Source organism: Micropterus dolomieu, linkage group LG06 (assembly GCF_021292245.1).
Source record: "Micropterus dolomieu isolate WLL.071019.BEF.003 ecotype Adirondacks linkage group LG06, ASM2129224v1, whole genome shotgun sequence".
NCBI classification, from domain to species: Eukaryota; Metazoa; Chordata; class Actinopteri; order Centrarchiformes; family Centrarchidae; genus Micropterus; species Micropterus dolomieu.
The window spans coordinates 24,154,000-24,165,681 of record NC_060155.1 but is presented as its reverse complement, the minus strand read 5'-3'; the positions used below and the strand labels follow the sequence as shown (position 1 = coordinate 24,165,681).

The 11,682-nt window shown below is 40.9% G+C and overlaps 1 protein-coding gene across 1 annotated transcript in view; it reads left to right on the top strand.

Annotated features, from left to right (window-relative positions):
• Window positions 1-262: 262 nt before the first annotated feature.
• Window positions 263-11,682, top strand: part of slc6a9 (solute carrier family 6 member 9) — a 20,350-nt gene continuing 8,930 nt past the window's right edge. The window contains exons 1-7 of the mRNA XM_046052443.1: window positions 263-391; window positions 2,887-3,018; window positions 3,659-3,935; window positions 6,678-6,810; window positions 7,019-7,153; window positions 7,258-7,361; window positions 10,502-10,739. Of these exons, the coding sequence (XP_045908399.1) occupies window positions 2,895-3,018; window positions 3,659-3,935; window positions 6,678-6,810; window positions 7,019-7,153; window positions 7,258-7,361; window positions 10,502-10,739 (1,011 nt within the window). The 5' untranslated portion in view covers window positions 263-391; window positions 2,887-2,894. The remainder of the gene's footprint in view (window positions 392-2,886; window positions 3,019-3,658; window positions 3,936-6,677; window positions 6,811-7,018; window positions 7,154-7,257; window positions 7,362-10,501; window positions 10,740-11,682) is intronic.

Sequence of the window (11,682 nt, the reverse complement as noted above, 5' to 3'; positions counted from 1 at the left end):
CCGATGCAAAGATGTTTATTATTTACCATCATTGGATGATACTGATGAAAATAATAATTTAACCATCTGAATCTGATATGGGCATATACAGTCTTTCAGGATGCTCTTCTAATAGGTGTGTTTTAATGTGCCCAGTGTTGTTGTTAAACCTGCTGCAGCAGCTCTATCTCAGGAACACAGTAGCCTTCCTGTCACCTGAAGACACCTCTGTTTCTCTCCCTGTCTTTGTTGTAGAACGGAGCTGTTCCAGGCGAGCCAGTGACGAAGGATGAAAACTCCCGGAGAGGGAATTGGGGCAACCAGATTGAGTTTGTCCTCACCAGCGTGGGCTATGCTGTGGGCCTGGGCAATGTCTGGAGGTTTCCCTACCTCTGCTACAGAAATGGAGGAGGTGTGGATTTTAATGTATTGATTTATTAGTGGTTGATTTTGTTATTGCATGTAAATTGAGCAGAGTATAGTTTAAGTACTTTAAGTACATTAAAAAAGACATGAAAGGAAGGTGTACTGAAATGGAGAATGGTTCTAAACACTGCACAGAACAAGCTAACTTATTAGCTGGTGACTAGGGAAATGTATGTATGCACGCTTGCCTTGCACAAGAAGTTCTCCAAGGGTGGGCAATTAAGTTGAATCCTGAAAGAATTAAACTGTCTGAACAGGCTGGACTCAAATCAGAACACACACTACAGTAACACATTTTAAACAGAAGAAAATAGACTTTCAAAACATGTAGACTATCTGTAAGAATTTAAAGCACAATTAAACACTATTTTTGACATAACAACTGCAGCACTGTATATGGTTGACTCCCAACAGTTCTCACAAAACCTAGCATGTAAAAACAAGCCCAAAGAGTGCATACAATATACATTTACAGTATATATGCACCAGCTATATTTGTGTGTAATATTCAAGGTTCTTCTTTACTAGCAGATTTCAAACTACTGAATTACTACATCTGTTTTCTCCATTAAAACTTAAGGAAAGTCTCAGCTAGTGACGACTTGACTGATGTGTAAAACGGTTACTGGGAAATAGTTGTTGTCCTGTTAAAAGCAATCTAATACTATGTAACCCAGAAGTCACAGTAGCAAACGCAACTTTATGTGCCTTCCAAGTGTAACAGTTTAAGGGTGGAAAACAATACATTCAAACCCGACTGTAAATCCTTTTTAAATGTAGGCATGGCATTGCTTTTTTCGTGCATGCAACGAAAAAAGTGTATTTCAGCGTTGTAGTCATGCAGTTTAAAAAACAGGAGAAAAGAGAAATCTGATGCATCCTTACTGACTGTATTTGGTCATAGTCTCAGCTAGTCTAATTGTGAGGTATTCAGAGTTGATAGTCTCACGTTTGTTTGAGCGAGCCTTCGATTTTAATCAGTGCAGCTGTCTTTACCAGCCGCGCTTTGGCTCACACTTCATGTGTATAACTCCAATCCAAAGCATCTTTTTAAGCGTAACTACATTATTGTTTAGTGGGGTGTGAATGCTGTCAAAATGTGTGTGAGTGCATCAAATGCATACAGCTGCTGCTTCCTGCTTCTGCTGACGTGCTGCTTTCGCTATACAGCCACTGTAGGCTATTCAAGGCATAAGAACGTGATGAAAATAAACTATACACAAGCTTGGTTGCTGTCAGTTTGTTTTGGAGTCTTTCTTCCCTCTGTTCAGATGCATCCCAAAAACTCTGGATTAAGTTGACTAAAATGTGTTTTAAATAGTACTATACTGTCTGAGACCTTTCCTTGGCATCTATCCCACTTCAGTTCACATTTACGCTGCAGATACAGCAGTATTTTGGTTTAGTGTTATACAGACCTGCATTCCCAGACAAGGACTCAGTATATTGAGGCCAAACATTAGCTCATGCACAGCTGCAAACAATGCAGAGCATACAGGAGAGCTGAGCTTTACCACCAACTCACACAGAACGATAAGGTTTTGTTATTTTACAATATCAGCTGGTTGCACCGACCTAGTTCACATACGGAAAGTCATATGAAAGCGCACACACACACACACGTTGCCTATAGTCTGAACCACCAGAGAATTTCTGCATCACTGAATAGACTCAGCTGCACATGCAGTGACCTCTCTGCTCACTCAGGGAAGATTATCATGACAGATGAGGTTAATTTATTTGTTTATTTACTTCCCTTTCTTTTTGAGTTTTTTTTATATTTCTTCTGATCACATGACATGTCTAATTTATATAGTAATTTATTGTCATGTAAATATGTAACTTGCAGACATTTATATATAATACATATTGTGGAATTTTCTGTAGTTCTCTATACCTCATTACTATATGTATTTCTAATGGCACCAATGATTTTAAAGAAAACATGTGTTGTATTTGTCTTGCTTACATGTGATTTTTTTTTGTAGCTTGAAATCTACAGAAGCGCATTTCATTCCCCAAAGAAAAGATTTTATAGACACCTTATCTTGTAATTATGAGAAAATATGTCATAATTAGGAGATGCACTTATGTAGAAATCATATCTTTACAGAGTACTTCATCATTGCCAGCCAGTTAAGTCAGCCAACGCAGCAATATTAAGCTAATACAGTATCTGATTTCCTTTGCCTGGTAGTGCCCTATGGACCAGGTGCCCCCATATTTCTCAACTTTATCATGTTCATCTAGCTATACATTATTTATTATCTCAGTCAGACAACAGTATAGGATATAACTGGACGTATATTCCTGCTAGGCATCTATGTTTTGTCTGGACAAACACAAAAGTCAGCAGTGACATAGATTTTTCCCTCCAGATACTTTTTCGTGGCCCACTGTATGTCTCCACACTGTTCATCTGCAACTTCCAGTCTTTCAAGGCAGTGACTAAGTGCTTGCTCTATTCTCTTTCCGCTCCAGGTGCCTTCATGTTACCATACTTCATCATGCTGGTGTTTTGCGGTATTCCCCTCTTCTTTCTTGAGTTGTCCTTCGGTCAGTTTGCCAGCCAGGGGTGTCTGGGAGTGTGGAAGATCAGCCCTATGTTCAAAGGTTAGTGTCAATGTGTTTGTGTGTTTGTATAAATTCCTCTTATCTGAGGTTTTTGATAAGGGTTAGGTCAGGGTTAGTGTATGCGTGTTTGTGTACAGTGGTTCTGGTGATTTTTTTGCACTAGTGATCTCAAGATAGAAAGATCACAATCATTGCCATCACCCAGGACTCAGAAGAAGAGCCATAGAGTTCTTGTTATGAAAGGATTCAGTGGTGTGAGTGTGAGGTGAGTTTATTGTAAAAGATCCATACTCAGCTGCTTGTTATCATGTCAGATTACCTTTGGTTGATATTGTTTTTGTATGGAAAATTAAAAAATACTACACTACTTACTACGTGCAGCTATGACCAAATTAGATGTGTTAGCAACAGGAGAATAACATACATAATAACCACATAATGCTTGTCTGTTGACAAAGTTACAAACCAAATTTCAACCATATCAAAAGGTTCCGAGTCCAAAACAACTATTGTAAGGCTGCAGCATCTAGCATGATGGTGACACATCATGTACAGTGTTTGCTGTAAACCTGGTCTGTTTTTATATGCTAAATACATTTGACCTTGACATTAAACTTGACAAGGCTGTCATTTGCTAAACTACTGTTTTTTCTGCTTTGATGTCTTTTTCTCCCTGTAGGTGTGGGCTATGGCATGATGGTGGTGTCCACCTACATTGGGATCTATTACAACGTGGTCATTTGCATTGCCTTCTACTACTTTTTCATGTCCATGACAAACTTGCTGCCATGGACCTACTGCAACAACCCCTGGAACACACCGGACTGCAGTGGGGTGCTGGGCAGCAGCCACCAGCTCAACGCCAGCCTGGCTAATGCTACCACAAGCCTGGTAGCAGGGGTGTCCGAGGCAGTCAACCGCACCAAGAGGACCAGTCCCAGTGAGGAGTACTGGAAGTAAGTCTCTGCAGTACATCAAGGAAATTTAATTTATTGAAAAGTGAGTACAAGTGATGGCCATTGTGTGGGATTCTAAAGTATGGTAACTCAAGATGCAGGAAATGGTTAAAAGACTATCTTCATCATAGGTTCAGTGCAGCAAGGGTACTACACTTTGTTTTGCCAAGTTATGCAAATAAGCTTTTTTTTTTTTTTATTTGGAATCCTATCATACTTGACACAGAGGTCAAAATTTACTTGCACCTGTAAGATAACCTTGTCTCAAACATGTGTCACATTTGCAGAAAGAATTTTAAATATTTGAATTAGATTTGACTGAAGTGCTGCAGCTTCTTAGCATCGTGGGTCAGCAGTGACATGCAGGGCGCTTTCCCATATTACCATTATTCAGTCTTTGGCACAGCTCATTTGAATAACAACAAATCAGCGTTAAGTGCTAGACCATGTGTGAAAGTTCAATGAGGGTGTATCCAAGTGCAGCTACTATACAGTAGGTACAGCTGCACTAAAAGGCAAGAGAAAGAAAGAGGTGATAGGAATGAGAGAACTGTAATTGTTTGATTGCTCACTGTGAACTATCTCAAGTTGTCACACCTAAACAAGGAGAGCTGCTGTGTAACCGACCAATTTAATGTGTCAGAAGCACAGAGATTTATTCAGTCTTTTTACAGCAGCCTGGTGTGGTGATGGTTGCACATGACTTATGCTTAGTGAATCATCGTGTGTTGTGTAATTGTAATCAGTGGTTTCTAGTTTTGCGTGCATTGTGTTATGAAGTCGAGGCGCGGACCAGGATATCTTTGGAGGCGATCTCTGTTTAATCTCTCTCTGACAACAGATATAAATACACAATCCTCTGGTCAGTTGTCATGTTACAACTTGCAATTGGCATGTTGACTGCAGGAATGTCCACCAGAGCTGTTGCCCGTGAATTGAATGTTCATTTCTCTACCATAAGCCGTCTCCAAAGGTGTTTCAGAGAATTTGGCAGTACATCCAACTGGCCTCACAACCGCAGGCCACAATCAACAACCTAATCAACTTAATACGACGGAGATGTGTTGCACTGCGTGAGGCAAATGGTGGTCACACCAGTTACTGACTGGTTTCCAGACGCCCCCAGACCCTCCCAATACAGTGAAACTGCACATTTTCTGATCTGATCTGATCAGCATCTTGATATGCCACATCTGTGAGGTAGATGGATTAAAAAACAAAAGTGTTGCGTTTAAAATTTTGTTCAGTATATTTACATAGAATATTATGTAATTATAATATTACATACCGGTATTTGACTCTGTTACATAATGACGTGCAATTGCATTACACACATTGTCTTTGCCTATTAAATTTGCATTAAACTTATATTTTCTATCTAAATGTGTATACTGGTCGGTTTTACTCTGATCATCAACACAACGCAGCTATCACTGCAACAAACAGTGACATGCTGAAAACAGTCCTGCTCCTCGGATGTCTATACAGCAGTGCTAAGGCAGATGTGAAGAGGTGTAGGTTGTATAGTCTACATGAAGATAAATTAATTATTATCCTCAGTGTTGCATGCACACTGTCATTAAGTATTATTTGCATTTAAAATAACACCCACATGGATCGGTATGAAATTTTCACAGTATGATCTTAAGCAAAAATATCATGGTTGTGATTACAGCTCCACATATGATTTTTAAATATCTGGGTAAAAAATATCAACTTTTTTCCAAAAAGAATTTAAGCTGCTACTGCTGCTAAGAATAATATCAATATTTGTAATTTCAGTGTTGATGCACATATACACATACAGTAAGGAAAGAGAGAGAGCGAGCAAGTGTGTCTCTCACACACACACACACACACACACACACACACACACACGGTCTCTCTCCGTACAACAAACAGTGGACAAGACACAAGAGAGCCAGCAGTTTTTTTTCTTCTTAAATGTCTTGATTATTAACATATGTACACAATGGTGGAAGACTTAAACAAAAGTATAGACGTGATACCAGCTAAATTTAATTATTGTACTAAATTGCAGAACCGTAGTACTCTTCTCTTCGAAGCTGTGCGAAGTAACGTGAGGGGTGAAACAAGATAATGTTAGCTAGTTAATTAGCTTTGTTATCTGCCTCAGTAGCAAGCCAATAGTATTTATTTCACCAATGCTAAACATGCTTACTCTCTTAGCTTGTTGCAAACGTTCATTTCAAGATAGTGTTACCTTGAATTTAGCGAAGAGTGACAGGTGGTGCTCCCGAAGCATAGATGGGATATAATTCATCATCATCATTTCAACGGCATATTATATGGCAGAAGGGGGAGAATGTTCAGGGGTTCTTCCTTCCGCCATCCCACACAGAGGTGACTGACTGCTCGCACCAGCGGGAGGGGTCGTGTTACTCTCTACGCTGCTCACAACCTGCCAGACATAACAATTTTGGTGGTTTTGAAACCTTGACTTTTTCATACCGCGGGATAAATTGAAAACCGGCCCACGCCTGCACCCACACCAATGATATTTGAGAGCAAACAGTGCGTTATTTTTGTTACATATTCTCCCTTTCTGGATCCCATTTCCAGAATTTTCATAAGCCACATATACATTGCTTCTACCTTTAATTCATAGTTAGTAATGGAGCAATACGGGCAATCAAAAATCCAGCAACAACACTGTACAGGGCTTTGAAAAGAACTAAAGCCAGTAGTCCTAAATTTAGTCTCTCTGTCTTTCTTTCTCAGACATTATGTGTTGAACATCTCTGATGATATTGGGAACTTTGGAGAGGTCCGTCTCCCTATCTTGGGCTGCCTGGCTGTATCCTGGATTGTCGTCTTCCTCTGTCTGATCAGGGGGGTTAAATCCTCTGGAAAGGTTAGCCTAACAGACCCACACACACACACGCACACGCACACAGACACCAAGGCTTGACCACATGCAAAAACAGACAACTTATCCATATTTTACACACATACAGACATTCCTAACTCTCTTGTCACTTGTAGGTTTTGCTATAAAAAACTTCTTGTTCCAACTGATTTCACCACATGGTCTGATTATCTGTTTGTGTGTGTGTGTCCAGGTGGTGTACTTCACAGCCACGTTCCCTTATGTTGTTTTGACCATCTTGTTCATTCGTGGCATCACCCTGGATGGAGCTATTAATGGCATCAAGTACTACCTGACTCCACAGTGGCAGAAGGTCCTTGACGCAAAGGTATTCATTCACATAAATACGCAGATGGATAGACTACCTGGAAATAGAAATTAATTTTTCCTTCTTTTTACTACTTCTGACTGCATGTGGCTTTGTATTTCTAGGTGTGGGGAGATGCAGCATCACAGATCTTCTACTCCCTGGGCTGTGCCTGGGGGGGTCTCATTACTATGGCTTCCTATAACAAGTTCCACAACAACTGTTTCAGGTTGGTACAAAAAGAAATTACGCTTGATTAAAATAGTTCAGCTCATTTTGGGAAATATGCTTATTTGCGTTCTTGCTGAGAGTAAAATAAGAAGATTGATACAACTCTCTTATCGGTGTGGTAAATATGCTGCTGGAACCAGGAGACAGAGTAGCTTAGCCTATAAACAGCTAGCCTGGCACTGTCCTAAGGTGACAAAATCCACCTACCAGCACCTCTAAAGCTTACTAATTAAAATGTTAAATTTGTTTGTTTAATGCCTACAAATACAGACGTGTGAGAACAACAAGTTGTGGCATTAAAGAGGGTTATAATCAGGCCTATCTCTTGCCCCCGGGCTGTGGCTTCATGGACTCTTGTTTTACTGTGAGCTTGCCAGGCATCCAGAGGAGACTTCAGACCACCCATAAAAACCACAGTGTGTCAACCTTACATTTTTTGTATGGATAAAATAAACAAAAAATTTTATATTTATTAGTGAGCTTTAGAGCTGCTGATAGCCAAGCTAGCTGTTTCCCCCTGCTTCCAGTATTTGTGCTAATGTTAAGTTAAGCTAATGGGCTGCTGGCTGTAACTTCATATAAGACTCTCGAAAGAGCATAAGCATTTTTCAGAAAATGTGAAGCTATTTATTTAAGAGATCAGCTCAAACTCTCACAATAATGGCCAGACATGCTGGAGGTGCTGACGGATGTGAAATCAGTGGATCTTATTTAGCATATATGAATGCAGGGCTTCTACAGTTACACTGTAATCCTTGAACTGAAGTTACAGCATTCAAACTAAATTAATTGGAGGTGGTTGAATTTTACCCAAAAGCAATGCTGTGCTGCAGCAGTTACAGTGTGAGTACTTGCCTGCCTCTGTGAAAATGACATCCGGCTAAGCTGCCGCAATGTTTCAGCAACACAGACCAGCATCTTATTATTTGCACTAATCAGAGAAACTAAGCAGAGAGAGTGCGAGCAGAGGAGACATGAAGTGGAAGGAGGAAAGGGGGAGTTGACTAGAAAGTGTAGAGAATTCACCACATGCGACCGAAGGCTTCAGTACAAAGAGAAGAGATAGCCAGTGAGAGGGAGAGGAGAAGTTGTTTCAGGTTGTCCAGGCTGATGAGTCAGAGCTAGAGAGTGACGGAGAAAAAGAGAGGAGCAGGGTAACACAGTCAGGAGCCAACTTGGTACAGGTTTAAAAAGAGAAGTTGGAGAAGGTGAGATAAGGTAGGACAGGAGATAATGTTTTTTTGGACTTGTGTTAAGAGGCTGGTTGCACTGTGCTTGATGCCAGGGGAGTGAGTGAGAAGCAGAGGAGAAGGTTAAGATGGAGGAAAGGGGACAGAAGAGGAGATAAGGAGAGGAAAAGATGTCTAGTCCACACATGCTGAGATTGTGCTATCTGCGCACACAGCTGCACGGCGGCCTAATCAGCTTGTGTTCTGCAGCTCTGTCCCTGTAGAGTCACACTGCACTCCTGTAACACCACCAATTGGTGCACATGCAGAAGTGCACAGAGTGTCACAATGAGCAGGGGGCCTTATTGGTGGTTTGTGAGGTGTCGAGAAAGGGACCGGAATCGAAGTCATAACTGATGATATGTGAAAACTCTAACAGGAAAATGTGAGGGAACAGAGCAATGTGCAAACACATAAGTCCCTTGCTGATTCTGAACGGTCCAAGTCGAGGAGAGTAAAGATGTTCTGAAGGTGTTCTCCATGCACCTTCTAGCAGTGTACAGCTGACACAGATGCTTTCTCAGATCAAGGACAGCAAACTCCAAGGGAAGAATAGGATTTAAAGCCTTTATTAGTGCAAACAGACTAATGATTTGACACTACTGTGTCTTCATCCGAGTCAAAATCATCTTGACTCAGAGAGAGTAAACCCAGCTCCTGTCAGATCCGCTAAGAGTTAAAATTCTGTGTTTACTCCGATACTAATTAAATCTAAAGATTAATACAATTATCAACGGCAGTCCTAGATTAACAAAACGATTTTCAAAAGTTATTTTTCTCTAATATGAAGAATTAGCAATTAGCATAGGCTTTGCCCTGTCTGAGAGCACAAACAAACTGTAGCTATATTGGTATTTCCAAACCTGTACCATGTAATAGTATATGTAAAAAAAAATACCATATCATTTAGGAAAATATAAAACATTTTGGGCCATTTTATCTGCCCTTTAAAATTACAGCAATTCTTGTGCACTTTACCAACCTTGGTTTGTTTGGTCAACATTTAAAGGTAAGTACATTCAGTCGACTCCCAAGGTGCTGTTCGACCGAGTTTTGTCATAATTTATCTTGAGGCATTAAACAAAAAAAATGTAAATAAAATACCCTGCACAAAAACTTGTCATTTCCTATGTACCTATGTCTTACTTTATGCACATACAACCGTACGGCTGTTGTGTCAGGTAGAACATGGAACTGAGCGCTGCAGCACTTATTCTCAAAGGCTTCTCCTTGATTGACTGTGGCTCAGATTGTTGCTCATTTGTATGTCACTTTAGAAACAACAATTCTGCCAAATTAATTAATACAAAATTAATTTAAATGTCAAGAAATCTCATTTTTAGAGGGGGGTGGATTCATAGCTGATACCTAAAGTATCAATACTATTATTAGTGAACATGTAAAAGCTTATTTAATGTATGGTAAATAATTTGCTTATGGTGAAAATATCTTCAGGTAGCCTTTGAATGAGGCATTCACCTCATAGCGTCTCCCCTCTACATGACTACCCTTTACACATTAGTCACCTTTTTCAGTAAAAAGTTAGTATTGGTATTAATAATAAGTGATTTGGGGATAAATCTGAAACAGATTTTGTGGTATTACCCACCCGCTACTTGCTGGATGATATGGAAGGGGGAATGGAGGGAGTGGTCACCACAAGGAAGAGAGGAGAGGAATGGTTTCTTTTTATTAGCTTTTTGTAAAATTGGTGAAGCATTGATGAAACAAAGAGCATGAACAGCTTAAAATTAAGCTAAAAGTCCGAAGAGCACAATCTTATTGCTTCTGTGCTAAGGGACAGTGTGACTGACAACGATGCTGGATACACTGGTTTCAAATTGCAAATGTATGTATCCCCCCCAGCAGTTAAATTAATGCCCAATATGTTCTTTTCTTCTCTTCCCAGAGACAGCATCATCATCAGTATAACCAACTGTGCAACTAGCGTGTATGCCGGCTTTGTCATTTTCTCCATCCTGGGCTTCATGGCACACAACCTGAATGTCCCTGTGTCAGAAGTGGCCGACCATGGACCGGGCCTGGCTTTTGTGGCCTACCCAGAAGCCCTCACTCTTCTCCCCATCTCACCACTCTGGTCACTGCTCTTCTTCTTTATGCTCATCCTTCTGGGACTAGGAACTCAGGTAAGGCTGGAATACTGTACTTTACACATAGGCTGTGCTTTCACTAGCAAGGACCACAATCAACAGATGTGATTAAATGATTTATTGATGAACAAAACAGAAAGATGTACGAGACTTGCAGTTGCTGAATAGACATTCGAAAGTGTTGTGGGGAAGCTACAATAGGGAAATCTGCCGTAGCACCCCGGCACAACAGACCCCCCCTATAACCCTATGGAGAGGAAGAAGGAGATGAGGAGACCAGACGGAGAAAGGGGTGAGCGGGAGGGGTGCAGAATGCAAGAGCGAAGAAGAGGAGATGGGTTGTGTGGGTATTTATGGAAATTCAATTCAATTCAATTCAATTTTATTTATATAGCGCCAAATCACAACAACAGTTATCTCACAGCGCTTTTCATAAAAGAGCAGGTCTAGATCGTACTCTGTGATGATATTTACAGAAGCCCAACAGTTCCCACCAAGAGCAAGCACTAGGCGACAGAGGCAAGGAAAAACTTCCTTTTAAGAGGCAGAAACCTCGAGCAGAACCATGGCTCAGGGTGGGCGGCCATCTGCCTCGACCGGTTGGGGGGGGGGGTCCAGAGCCAGAAAACCTGCAGGAAGTGATAGGAGAGAGGAGAGAGACGAGAAAGCACAAGACTACCAGAAAGGGGAGAAGTTGTGTTAGTAACATGCAATAATGGGATAAGGTTGCATACAGAGGGAGAGAAAGTAGAGGAGAGAGGAGCTCAGTGCATCATGGGAAATCCCCCGGCAGTCTAGGCCTATAGCAGCATAACTAAGGGATGGTTCAGGACTACCTGAGCCAGCCCTAACTATAAGCTTTATCAAAGAGGAAAGTCTTAAGCCTAGTCTTAAATGTGGAGATGGTGTCTGCCTCCTGAACCCAAACTGGAACCTGGTTCCACAGGAGAGGAGCTTGATAGCTGAACGTTCTGGCTCC